We start from the raw sequence: 14,507 nt of genomic DNA on the forward strand, positions 1-14,507 counted from the left end.
TATAGAGGTATATATGAAATCAATCATAAGTAATTTTGAGTGCTCCAGTTAAGACGGTAATTTATTTACCGAAGCATTACATTGTTTTGACTAAGCACAATTAGATGACAAGTTTTTTAGAGCATTTTATAAATCTTGTATAGAAATCTTTTACCAGAACCCATGCATTAAGAGAAAGCAATGTTACCCTTTTGCAATCTGTGAATGAGAAGGTTTTTCTCTCAGTCACGAGTATTTGATTAGCATAGGTTCTGTATATGAAACACTACCCCCAAATTCACTGGCAGCTCAGAGTTAATCCGGCAGGAAAGCCTGCCAGGAAATAAGTCCAAATATGGTTAAGAGTTGTGGGGCTATTTTTATGTCTACACTCGGTTTGAACTAGGTAATGAATATAACAGGTTCACACAAAAGGGCAAATAGAAACCTTTCCTACGGTTCCTATGAACAACGTTAACAACACTTTCTGACTTCTACAGACGTAGAATGTAGTCCTCAGAAAGTTGGCTTGCTTTATTTCTAACCCCTTCTGGAAGCTAAGGGGTGCTTACCAAAAGGAGGCAGCCATATAGGCCTTTAAAGGCCTGGTCCCAAGTCCTTTTTGAAGCCATGGAATAAAATCTGATACATCACTCTGACAGAGCATTGAATTTTAACTGTGATTGCCGTACCTATCTCCACTTAGCCGCTGATATTTCCCTGGACCAAAAGGACTAATTGCACTTTGAGGCCAACACTGCTTTTTGGCGCGTATTCTCCACACAAGGTGATTATGAACTGCCCTTTTCCCCCCCCCGCTAGTGGAAAAAAAAATTCAGTCTGGACATTTCATGGTTGTTTTTCTTTCTTTGTTTTTGGGGAAGATTTTTTGTTTTGTGTGTGTGTGTGTGTGTGTGTGTGTGTGTGTGTGTGTTGGTACATGATCCACCCTTTGTTTTCTAGGATGGGTTTTGAAAATTGCTATTATGCAAATATTATTTTAAAATTATAACTCAAGTGTTTGTCCTCAAATTAGGTTTAATGGCATTGCTTCTCTCCTATAATAGGACTGAGAAAATTAAAAGCGTGTGGCACAGAAGTGCAAGCAGAGGGTTTATGAGGAATAAATAGAATTACAAATCGATCTAAATGAAAAAGGATGGTGGACACTAAGCCTGAACTTTAATATATAAAAACACTTATTCCCACAGTGGAAATGTAAAATTAAAAATACTCATCTTTCATTTCCATTGCTTTCAGAGTCACCTTCTTCATCCACTAATTAATCAATTAGTAGGAAGTACAAGCAATAAGACTAGATAGCACTTCGTATTTTTAGGATTAACCAAATACATGGAAACTGATTCCACCTATATTTGGTTCCTAGCTTCAGATGGCCCTGGGTCACCAAGGCGCCCTCCCTCAGAGCCCACCCCTGACTAACCCCCCTAGTCTCCATTTAAATCTACATGTATATACAAATACTATCTGATATGATATTTTAAAATTTAAAACATATTTACTAAAAAAAAACCTTTTAAGGAAACATGTCTTCATTGTGAGATTGAGCCTAAAAGAAGGCCTGGTCCCTAGGGCTCGTCACAAGACGGAGGGCGGGTGCTGAGGATTCCAAATACCCATCAAGTGTGGCTGGGCAAGGTCTGTTTCATCCACTGTGTGCAATGACTAAAGAACTCCCTGCTGAGTCCTTTTGAGTTTTTATGACCATGGAAGAGATGGGCTGAGTTTCTGCTGGAGAAGATTAGGGCCTTGGACGGTGGTGCACAGAGGGCACAGGAGAGCGTTCACGAAATCGTGTTGTGGGAAGGCAGCTGACAGAATGTTAGAGCCAAAGCTTTTATATCAGCCTTGCCATCAGAGTAGCGACGGCCCAGGTGTGGGGTTGTGCATGTGCGGAATCTCCCCTCCCCACCAAGTACACATGTTGGGGAAGTGAGGAGACAGGAGAGGCGGGACATAGAAATGCAAAGTGGTGTGATTGTTAACTAGAGCCAAAGTACAATCATTAGAGTAGAATTAATTTAATAGAGGCTCCAGGAGAAAGGGTGTGTATTTCATATAGCTTGGTCACTGAAGAGAACTAACAGAGAGGTGTCCTGTCTGCAAAGCCCCTGCTCCCTCCCAACAGGAGTAAGATAGCAGTCCTGCTTCGAGATTCTCTTTAGCCAGCTGGAAGTAACAAGGAATCCCCGAAGGTGGGGCTGGGCAATATACATGAGGTTGCTCTGTGGGCAACCGTGGTGAGGGAAGAAGGATTAGAAACCAGTTTCTTGTACCTGTTTTGGCAGATATTTATTACTTTGTGGTAGAGAGGGGGAGAAGAGAAAATGTTCCACTTCCACCATAACCGTCATAGTTTTTGAAATCAAAACCTAACTAGGAATTAGTGAGAGTGAACTTCCAGTTGAAGTGGGAAAAATTAATGTTGGTTAAACTCGTAAGTTTCTTGCTTGGCTTATATTCATTGCGTAGAGTTTTGGGGTTTGTTTTGTTTTGTAAGGGTGGGATGCAGAAAGAAGGAAAAGATCAGGGACAACTCATACTAATTTTTTAAAGATATAATGATTTACTGCACATTTTACATTTGTTTCAAATTAAATAGATTTATATGCACTTACAGCTGAATGTTGGGAAAATTTTTAGGAAAAAAATTGTAATGTTGGAGGTGTCCTTCAGGACTCTCACAGCCATAAACACCCTTGGGGGAGTAGAGGAAGCAGAGGAAAAGCTGGCTTCACCGCTTTGTCGTTCACAAAGCCTTTATAAATAGTAGTGCCTTTCAGAGGGGAGGATGGGAGATAAAGAAGTTCATTGTATTTAGATTGACTGATATTGCAGCATTTTTTCTCTTTCTGTTAAAATATCTTTTAAATGAAAACATCTGAATATAGGGTGAGGCCAGGAATTCTTGAGTTTCAACCTCAGCTATTCCTGATTCGTCCTTTCTTACAGAAAGTCTTTGTTTTTTTCTGTCCCAAATGTCCCCATTGTTAAAATGGGAATGGGGGGGGAGGAGGGACTTTAATCTCATAGGAATGTTGCAAAAATAGCATAGCTGGGATGTCTAAAGGATATTTTGATTTTCTTAAAGTACTACACACTGCCAGTGCTAAGAATTTTACTGAAACTTTGAACATTCCGCGTTTTCAATATCCATATTTTAGGATACCATTTGCAAACTCATGAGATTAAGTTCTGTAAATTGATTTTAATTGGAAGTACCAGGTGCTCTTTGTCTAAATGTTATTTGGTCTTAGCCTGTAATTTCAATCATTTAAAAGCTTGTCTACAGAAAAAGGTTAGGAGAGCTAATGGTCTTATGTGAATACACTCTTTTCTCTGGTATTTCTGATGGCAGAGCCAGAGTAGGACACCCTCCAGGGTGATGCTGCTCTCTCCTCTCAAGTTTTATGCTCTGGAAAAATTGACAGAGAAGAACTCAAACAGCCACTTTCCTCACTGGAAGGGCAGAAGTGAGAATAAAGTATTGTTTGATATCGCAACTCACTTCTTCAGAATCTCACCAGCATCCATTATAAGAGGCAAATTGCATGCACAGGTGTAGAAATGAATTGAACTGTTGGATTTTGGAGGGAAAACCTTGGATTTTTTTTTTTTTTTAAGATAATTAGGTGCTTCAGGAGTAACATATTTGCTTTCCCGTACCATGATTTAATGAATTTAGTCATTCCTTGTTTCCTTGCCTATGTGAAAGAGCATGGGAATTTAGATTTGTGAGAACATGAGGGAACAAAGGTATTATAAACTAGATGGTGGTTATATCTGTGTATTAACTAAAACGTTGTCCCACAAATTTGATAGAGGAGGAAATATTACAAACATTAGGGGTCTCTGTAGTAAGACAAAGTGCAAACTCACCACTCCCTTCTTCAGTTTTGAGGAATGTGGGCTTTATTCCTTTTTCTCCTGTGTAGCATCTCTGTGGAGTCTGGGTTAGGCTAACATAGTATGTGGGCTTCCAATGGATTTATTTACATTATGGCTTTTCTATTTACTATTTAAAGTCTAGGGATCATTTGGAAATTAATAATTAAATCTGGGGTGGGTTTAGAAGAGACAAGGTTTGTATATACTCCACTAAGAAAAGGGAAGCTACTGTGTTAATATTTATTTTCTAAAAAGTATAAGGATTTCAGTTGTTTCATTAATTCTAAAGGGTTAAAAAGAGCTGAAATTTGTCCATAGCACTAGACATTTTTAATAGGTAATATTATTCATGTGAGAAATCTATACAGAAATAGAACACAGAAATAACATAGGCCATATTTTCAATGAAAGGCATTTCTGCATTTTTCCATATGTGTAGAAGTTAGAGGAGAAGAAAAAGCAATTACTCTAAGACAAATTTTCATCTTTAAGGGACATTTATGGAAAGCCTGAAATTAATACTTGTGAAAGCCTGAAATACTCATAGGCTATTGTGTTTTCTTGTCAGCCTGTTTGCTGGGAGATTCTAAAATGTGGTCAGATTTAGTTTTATTCAAACGATCAGGATCAACTGTTTCTTCAGATTGCTGAGGATAGTTGAAAAAAGGGAGAGTGGTGGGGAAAAAGTGCAAATAAAATTCCTGGCGTCCCAACTTAAGCGAGCCAATTTGCTAGCCCAGGGAGAGCTAGCATTAAGAGTTGCATCAATGCCTGACTTCTATCAAGAAATGAATCCACATCCTGGAGTATTATGGGGACAGTTACCATGATCTCAGAGACTGTGGTTATGAATTTGAAGTTAACAAAACATACATCTTCTCTTACTAACTTAAGCCATATCTGTCATCCGTGTCTGATTTTTTTGACCCTGGTGCTTTTACTTCTGTTTCTGCCAAACTCCAGCCTGCTCTATGGGGAAGGTGAGTAACACCAGTAGTTAGGACAAATGTGAAGACTGTGAAAAACTAAACATAACTGTCAGAATGAGATCCTAGTCAGAGAACAGTAGTGATCAAAGTGCAAACTGTTGGGGAATATGGATATATGTACACCTGTACATGTATATAGTGTATAATATGTATGTATATGTTATTGCTCATATGCAGAAATCTATCCAGTTGAAGACAGCCCAGGTCGGTCAATTTTTCTACTGGAAAACCTTTTAGGGCCATTCAAAACCATTAGGGCTGATGGGTGGAGTTCCAGCCTACTCATTTGGGAATTGTTTGCTGTCCTTTGAAGTCCACAAAGCCAAATGAACAAAGCCTGAAACATAATGAGGCCATAGCTGAGGCTGTTTACCTAGGGTCAGGAGTATCTTTATGTTTGAATTATTAATAGTTGGTTTGCAAACTGCACTGGCACCTCTTGGTTTTGAGTGACCCCCTCCCCACCAAGTTGGAGTGGGCTTCTCTGGCCATTCAGATAAAGGGCCTTATCCGTAAGTGGATAGGTTTCCCCATAGGGACCATTACACATATACATATAAGTACATACTTCCATTGGGCTTGTAACAATTGATTTAAAATCACTTCACAGTATCGATAAATAGCTCTATATTTTCAAGGTGCAGAAGAATTCCACAGCCTTAATTATTTCAGTGTCTTGCTGGTCTGCCTTAAGTGTATCTTCTGGGTTTTTGGTTGTCTTATTATTTTTAAATTTTTCTGCAGTTCATTTTTGTATGCATACAATGTCGTTTTGTAAAGGTAGGTTGTAAATATTTTATTTGTAAGTCAAAATCACTCATGTGTAATGTTGTAAAGTGATGACCTGCTGTCTTGTTATTATTACTACAGTAAATGTTATAAGTTATGGATGAAACTTCCCAAAATGTACATCTCACAAGTTATGCATTCCTATAAATATACAATACTAAAGATATTCTTTCTGGTTGTCTTTTTCTTTTCTTTCTAATTAAAACCATTGTTCAAAGGAAAGAGTAATTTTTTCCTCTTCCCTAAATATACGAAGGCCTTTGACAAGTTGAAAATTGACAAGTTGAAAATAGCACGTTATAATCACAACACTTTTTGGCCCGCATTTTGGAAAGAAAGCAACAATTTTGTAGCCTGGAGAAGTAGCCTAAGGCCTTTCTCTCTCCAAAAAGAAAAAAAAAAGTCAAGTAAGTCTCAGGTGTGTGTTGTTAACTTCATTCTGGTGTTCCAGAATGAAGTCTGGATTCTTCGGCCTGGATTAGCCTATGCACACATGATAAGGTCTGCGGGTGCCCCTCAAGTGTAAATGAGACTAATTCAGAGTAAAATGTCGATTAGCTAGAGTGTTAGAGATTGAAGTGTTTTGACTAGCTTACTTTGCCAGTAGGAACAAAAATGTTTTAACATTTGGCTTCTATTTCATCAAAATTTCACTGCATTTATTTGAAATAAGAAACAAGTCTCAAAAAGATGGGTTCTTCACACTGGCTGGTCAGCACAATCTCATCGAAGAAAATACAGACATTAAAAATATAGAAATATAGAAATCAGAATCGGTTTAATGAGTAACCATCACGAGCCCTAAGGTTTTAAGGGTTATTTCCCTTCAAGTATTGCCTTCCACACATAATGGGAATTTCCCCCACTTTAAGGGATTTATTTGTAAAGACCAAATACGCTTGGATTTTCAGATTGGCTGGCAAAATTAACCTCCTGGGTAACCTTGATACGGAGCAATTCATCCTCCTCTACTCTCCTCCCTCCCTTCCTCACCTGCTGTACACTTCCTACTACCTGCCAAGCAGCTGAGCTAACGGGAATAAACACACGTCCTCCTCCAGGCCAGACAGTTCCGACAGAAGAGGTAATGAACAATTACCTGCTAAGCGCTTTAGGGTCCCCTGTGCAAGTTGCTCCGACATTGTCATGTGCTAGATGCCATGAAGGTAGTTAAGAATTGAATAAAGATCCCCGTCTTCGAGACCTTACTATTTGGTGAAACCAGGGTTGGGGGAGGAAGGGGTATGAGAGAGGAGTCGTGGCTAATCCTGGCAAATAACTACAGGCGATAACTAAGGGGACACGGAGCGATAAAACGGGCAGGATTTAAACAATCTCTCTAGAGAGGCTCGGCTTTATGACTCGGAGGTCAATCTAGGTATTTGGAGCTTTGAACTCCCGCGACCCGATCTACCGGCAGCAGGCTGAAACATAAAACGCTGCGCCCGGAGCGCTTCCGCCACCAGACACTCACCGCTACTTGAAGCACCAGAGTGGTGCCCTGCGAGCCCCTAGGCCGCCGGAAGAGACGGCGGAAGAGGCGGGGCTTCCTCGGGTGACGACATCCGGGCGCCGCTCGCCTGGCGCTCTTTGGAGTTTAGAACAGGACCGGGGGCGCGTGGAAATGGCAGCCGCAGAAGCAGCTTTGGGGTCATTGGTAACGGGTCTGTACGACGTGCAGGCGTTCAAGTTTGGGAACTTCGTACTGAAGAGCGGGCTCTCTTCCCCTGTTTACATCGATCTGCGTGGCATCGTGTCTCGACCGCGTCTGCTAAGTCAGGTGCCAGCCCGGGAAAGGGAAGGACGAGGCTGGGTGGCCGGAATGGGGACCAGGAGGTTGAGAAGGTGAAGGAGTTGGGCTGTGGGTGAGAGCAAAAGAGCCAAGCAGGCAGCCGTACTAACAAGCTGTAGTCCTAGGGAGTCGATTTAAGAAGCCCAGAGGCCAGGAACTGTTAGGCTCTTGACCGTTGATGTAAAATGAACAGACCTTTCTTAAAATTAAAAAAAAAAAAAAAGGAAAAGAGTTTTACTCGGGCCCGAGTTAGGACAGCTGCTCGGTACACATAATCTTCACAGAGAGCGCCCTAGGGAAGGAACATTTGGTGCAGGGTTATATACGGTATTTTTACGTAGAGTTTAGAAATCACCGTGATGGAAGGCATTTTAGAAAGTTACACATTTTATCTTACGTTTTTAGTATGTAGAAGGCTGTATGACTTTAATCTTATGGGAACCAGGGAGGTTTTTAAATTTTTCTTTATGTTTGGAATGTACTTTTTTTTTTTAATCAGATGTACAGTGTGTGCTTTGGGCAGAAACCAAGCTTTGAGGGTTTGCTTCCCTGGGAGATCAGGAGCAGGGCCCACAAACATGAAAAGTTGAGTTTCCTTTATTTTACCAGGACCTAGAGAGCAACCTGCTCATTGCCTCGAGACTTTGACATGTGCTTTGCAAGAGTTAGGAAGCCCAGTTTGGAGTACAGTTGACAGCACAGAAATAGTCCAATGAGTTCTGTGTATTTAACTCTGAGAAAATAAGATGTGGGGGACAAAGGAAAAGGTGGATGGGGGAAGAATTTAGTAGCTGCTTAAATGTTTGGGAGGGCTATTGCTTAGAAAGGGGGATTTGATTTTGCACTTTGTGGCCAGGAGCAAGAATGAAGGCCAGAGGACAAACATTTCATGGAGGCACTTTTTTGGTCAAAATAAGGAAAAAACTTTGGACAAATTAGAGGTTTCTAGCACGGTGTGTTTCAATCTGAGTAAAAATGAATCACCGGCTAATTTTGTTAAACTGCATAATCTGATTCAGTAGATCCCAAGGCAGGGCCTGAGGTAATGTCTTTCTAACAAGCTGCCGGTCGGAGCTGCTGACCATACTGAATAGAAGGGTCTGAATATGCTGTCCAATAGAGTTGCTACTGGCCGCATATGAATACTGAGCATTACGAATTTTAAAATTGAAATAATCTGGGCACCTGGGTGGCTTGGTTGGTTAGGCCTCTACCTTCGGCCTTTGGGGTCCTGGGATCGAGCCCTGTCATGCTCCCTGTTCAGCCGGGAGTCTGCTTCTCCCTCTCCCTCTGCCCCCCCACCCCATTGCTGATGCTCTCTCTCAAATAAATAAAATCTTTTTAAAAAGTAAATAAACTGAAATAATCACATGTGGCTAGTGGGACATTGGATGGTGCAGATGGAGAACATTTCCGTCCTCAGAGGAAGATTTATCAAGAAGACATGAATTCCCTCCACCACCTAAGAGTTTATTCTCACCCTTTGGGAACCTTACTTTGTGAGGTTATTATAAAAAGGATTGAAGCACTAGTTGAAGTGGGTTGGACTATTCTCACCATCCAGAATCATGCTATGGTGTATCTCTTCAGTAGTGAGAAGGCGACTGACTACGGATCTTCTAATGAAAAATAGGCCTTTTTTTTTTGACAGGTCAGTTGATAGATGACTAAAAATTGCTTTTTGATGCTAGATCTTGGTGTGTGTATGATTTTTGGTAGTTAAGAGTTGAAAACATTGAGAGACCTAGCTGAACGGAACTCCTTTTGTATCTGCTTATTTATTCAAACAGGATTTCTCAGTATTTGCACCCCAAAAAAACCCAGTAGAATTTACACTAAACTCTTAACTTCCTAGTTGTAAGAATACTCAGTTTAAGTAGACACATAAACAAATGAGGGGAACTGTTCATCTCACTAAGAAAAGTATTTTCCAAAATAATCCATTCTTACACTTCTATCAAACTTTGCAAATTGTTTTAATTTCATGCTTGTAACAGTTGTAATGATAACACAAAAGTTTTTAGTACTTAGAGATTTATGGTCATGGGAATTAATAGAAATAGAAAATTTAGAGTTTTAAATTTGAATTTATATATATTTTATTGTGGAGAAGTATTATAGAGTGATCACTGAAAGTTTTCTAAGTATAAACTTAATTGCATTAGAATATAATTCTGTGCAGACAGTGGGATGAAATATGAGTTCCAAAAACGTAAAATTTTTCCAACTTTCACAGTCCAGCATGTTCATATTTTCTTAAATGGAGATGGTTGGGGCACCTGGGTGGCTCAGTTGGTTAGGCATCTGCCTTGGGCTCAGGTGGTGATGAAGGGGTCCTGTGGTTGAGCTCCCTGCTGAGCAGGGAGCCTGCTTCTCCCTCTCCCTCTGATGGTCCCCCAACTTGTGCTCTCTTGCGCGCACACTCTCCCCCTCTCTGTCTCTGAAATAAATAAAATCTTAAAAAAAATAAATAAAATGGAGGTGGTCAGTATCAAATCACTATAGCACTTGAATCCCATCGTATTCACTCAAAACAGTGACAGCAGTTCTAGGATAATATAATTTTTTAGTACTCTAGAAATTACATCTTTTGCAACTTAAAAATATTCACAGAATTTTCAAGTCTTTAGACGTATAGGTGCAAAAAATTTTGAAGATCTGATCTGGTTCACTAAGAAATTTTTTTTTAAGATTTTTAAAATTATTTGAGAGAGAGCAAGTGCACGCAAGTGGAGGTGGGGGTGAGAGGGGGGCCAGAGGGAGAGGGAGAGGCAAATTCCCCACTGAGCAGAGAGCCCACTGCAGGGCTTGATCCCAGGGCCCTGTGATCATCACCTGAGCCGAAGGCAGACACTCAACCGACTGAGCCACCCAAGCACCCCTTCACTAAGCAATTCTTAAGTAAGTTTGCTTTTTTTTTTTTTAAGTAAGGTGGTGTTGGATAAAGAGTATGCATTCTAGCATTAAAATGTGATGGTTTATATGGAAAAGGATATTATAAAATAGTTCTTCACACAATAGGCTCTGTACTTACGAAACTTTTTTTTAACATTTTGGTATGTTTCCATTGATTTTTTTTAATTAATATTATTGACTATAATCCCTATGCTGTATATTACATCTCCATGACTTCTTTATAACTGGAAGTTTGTATCACTTAATCCCCTTCATATATTTCACCCATCCCCCACAACCCCTCCCTGCTCCTAACCAGTAATTTGTTTCCCGTGTCAATGAGTGTTTCTGTTTTGTTTGTTCATTTTGTTTTTTACATTCCACATGTAGGTGAAATCATATGGTAATTTTCTTTCTCTGGCTGACATATCAGCATAATAAATACCCTCTAGGTCCTTCCATGTTGTCGCAATAGGCAAGATTTCATTCCTTTTTTATGGCTGAGTAATATTCGATTGTGTATATGTACCACATCTTTATGAATCTGTCCATGGACATTTAGGTTGCTTCCATATCTTGTCTATTGTAAATAATGTTGGGGTACATTTTCTTTTCAAATTGGTGTTTTCATTTTCTTCAGGTAAATACCCAGAAGTGGAGTTACTGAATTGTATAGCATTTCTATTTTTAAATTTTTGAGGAACTTCCATACTGTTTTCCAAAGTGGCTGCCCCAATTAACGTTCCTACCAACATGGCACAGAGGCTCCCTTTTTTAAACTCCACATCTGTCTCTTTCTTTTTTTTCTTTTTTTCAGAGTTTTATTTATTTGACAGAGAGAGAGAGAGAGAACACAAGCAGGGGGAGCTGCAGGCAGAGAGAGAGGGAGAAGCAGACTCCCCACCGAGCAGGGAGTCCAACTGAAGGCAGACACTTAACCGACTGAGCCACCCAGACGCCCCTCCAACATTATTTCTTTTTTTTTTTAATTTTTTTATTGTTATGTTAATCACCATATATTACATAATTTGTTTTGGTGTAGTGTTCCATGATTCATTGTTTGTTCATAACACCCAGTGCTCCATGCAGAATGTGCCCTCTTTAATACCCATCACCAGGCTAACCCATCCCCCTACCCTCCTCCCCTCTAGAAACCTCAGTTTGTTTTTCAGAGTCCATCGTCTCTCCTGGTTCGTCTCCCCCTCTGACTTACTCCCCTTCATTCTTCCTCTCCTGCTATCTTCTTCTTCTTTTTTTTTTTTTCTCAAAATATGTTGCGTTATTTGTTTCAGAAGTACAGATCTGTGATTCAACAGTCTTAACAAATCACAGCGCTCACCGTAGCATATATCTTCCCCAATGTCTATCACCCAGCCACCCCATCCCTCCCACCCCCGACCACTCCAGCAACCCTCAGTTTGTTCCTGAGATTAAGAATTCCTCATATCAGTGAGGTCATATGATACATGTCTTTCTCTGATTGACTTATTTCACTCAGCATAACACCCTCCAGTTCCATCCACGTTGTTGCAAATGGCAAGATCTCATTTCTTTTGATGGCTGCATAATATTCCATTGTGTATATATACCACATCTTCTTTATCCATTCATCTGTCGATGGACATCTTGGCTCTTTCCACAGTTTGGCTATTGTGGACATTGCTGCTATAAACATTGGGGTGCACGTACCCCTTCGGGTCCCTACATTTGTATCTTTGGGGTAAATACCCAGTAGTGCGATTGCTGGATCGAATGGTAGCTCTAATTTCAACTGTTTGAGGAACCTCCGTACTGTTTTCCAGAGTGGCTGCACCAGCTTGCATTCCCACCAACAGTGTAGGAGGGTTCCCCTTTCTCCGCATCCTCGCCAACATCTGTCGTTCCCTGACTTGTTAATTTTAGCTATTCTGACGGGTGTGAGGTGGTATCTCATTGAGGTTTTGATTTGGATTTCCCTGATGCCGAGCGATGTTGAGCACTTTTTCATGTGCCTGTTGGCCATTTGGATGTCTTCTTTGGAAAAATGTCTGTTCATGTCTTCTGCCCATTTCTTGATTGGATTATTTGTTCTTTGGGTGTTGAGTTTGGTAAGTTCTTTATAGATTTTGGATACTAACCCTTTATCTGATATGTCATTTGCAAATATTTTCTCCCAATCTGTCGGTTGTCTTTTGGTTTTGTGGACTGTTTCTTTTGCTGTGCAAAAGCTTTTTATCTTGATGAAATCCCAATAGTTCATTTTTGCCCTGGCTTCCTGTGCCTTTGGTAATGTTTCTAGGAAGAAGTTGCTGCGGCTGAGGTCGAAGAGGTTGCTACCTGTGTTCTCCTTTAGGATTTGGATGGACTCCTGTCTCACGTTTAGGTCTTTCAACCATTCCTCCAACATTATTTCTTACCTTTTTGATCGTAGCCATTCTGACAGGTGTGAGGTGGTAACTCATTGTGATTTGATTTGCATTTCCCTGATGATTAGTGATGTTGAGTGTCTTTGTGTGCCTCTTGGCTGTATGATCAGTATGTCTTCCTTTGGAAAATGTGTATTTGGGTCCTTTGCCTATTTTTTAATTGGATTGTTTGTTTTGTCAGTATTGTGTTGTACAAGTTCTTTATATTTTTCCGATTTAACCCTTTATTGGATATATCATTTGCAGATATCTTCTTCCATCCATTCTTCTGTTGATTGTTTTATTCCCTAAGCAAAAGTTTTTTATTTTGATGTATTGTTTATTTTTTTCTTCTATTGCTCTCACCAGAAGAGAGAGATCAAAGAAACACTGCTAAGACCCCTGTCCAAGAGTTTGCTGCCAGTGTTTTCTTTTAGGAGTTTTATGGTTTCAGTTCTTAGGTTGAGGTCTTTAGTCCATTTTGAGTTTATGGTGTAAAAAAGCGGCCTAGTTTAGTTCTTTTGCCTGTAGCTGTCCAATTTTCCCAGCACCATATATTGAAGAGACTGTCTTTCACCATTGTATATTCTTGCCTTTGTTGTAGATTACTTGATCATATACGAGTGGGTTTATTTCCAGGCTCTCAGTTCTGTTGATCTGTGTGTCTGTTTCTGTGCCAGTACTATACTGTTTTGGTTACTTTAGCTCTGTATGAGAGTTTGAAGTCTGGAATTGTGATTACTTCTAGCTTTGTTTTTCTTTCTCAAGATTTCTCTGGCTATTTGGGGTCTTTTGTGGTTCCATACACATTTTAGATTATTTGGTCTAGTGCTGTGAAAAATGCTGTTGGGATTTTCATAAGGATTGTATTGGATCTGTAGTTCCCTTTGAGGAGTATGGACATTTTAGCAAGAATTAATATTGCTAATCCATGAGCATAATTTATCTTTTCATTTATTTGGGTCATCTTCAGTGTCTTTCATCAGTTACGGTTTCCAGTACACAGATGTTTTACCTTCTTGGTTAAATTTATTCCTAGCTATTTAATTCCTTTTGATGCTATTGAAAATGGGATTTTTTTTTTATTTCTCTTTCTGCTGCTTTATCTGTGTATAGAAACACCACAGGGGCACCTGGATGGCTCAGGCAGTTAAGCATCTGCCTTTGGTGGCTCAGATCATGATCCCAGGACCCTCATCAGGCTTCCTATTCAGCAGGGGAATCTGCTTCTCCCTCTCCCTCTGCTCGTGCATTCTCACTCTCTCAAATAAATAAAATCTTAAAAAAAAAAACAAAAAAAACACCGTAGATACCTGTATACTGATTTGGTATCCTTCAGCTTTACTGAATTCACTTATTAGTTCTGATAGTTTTTTGGAGTACTTAGGGTTTTTTCCTTTTTAAAAAATGTTTAATTGACATATTAGTTTCACGTGTACAACATAGTGATTTGACAATTACATGCATTTTGAAAGGCTCACCACAGTAAGTGTAGTCACCGTACAAAGTTATTACAATATTACTGACTATATTCTCTGTGCTGTACTTTTCTTCCCAGTAACAAACCCTCAATCCCCTTCAGCTATTTCTCCTGTTCCCCCACCCTACTCTGCTCTGGTAACCGCCAGTTCTCTAGATTTATGAGTCTGTTTTCTTTTTTCTTTCTTTCTTTTTTTTTTTTTTTTGGTGGTTTGTTTTTAAATTGAAGTATAGTTGGCACATAGTGTTATATTAGTTTCAGGTTCAGGTGTCTAACATAGTGATTGGACA

The 14,507-nt window shown here is 39.7% G+C and overlaps 1 protein-coding gene across 2 annotated transcripts in view; it reads left to right on the top strand.

Annotated features, from left to right (window-relative positions):
- Nucleotides 1-7,231: 7,231 nt before the first annotated feature.
- UMPS (uridine monophosphate synthetase) overlaps nucleotides 7,232-14,507 on the top strand; it is a 30,059-nt gene continuing 22,783 nt past the window's right edge. For both annotated transcript variants that reach the window (XM_028091320.1, XM_028091321.2), the window contains exon 1: nucleotides 7,232-7,446. In XM_028091320.1, coding sequence (XP_027947121.1) covers nucleotides 7,291-7,446 — 156 coding nt within the window. In that variant the 5' untranslated portion in view covers nucleotides 7,232-7,290. The remainder of the gene's footprint in view (nucleotides 7,447-14,507) is intronic.

Source organism: Eumetopias jubatus, unplaced genomic scaffold (assembly GCF_037043125.1).
Source record: "Eumetopias jubatus isolate StellerSeaLion01/CBP00866 unplaced genomic scaffold, mEumJub1_p1.0 scaffold_1, whole genome shotgun sequence".
NCBI classification, from domain to species: Eukaryota; Metazoa; Chordata; class Mammalia; order Carnivora; family Otariidae; genus Eumetopias; species Eumetopias jubatus.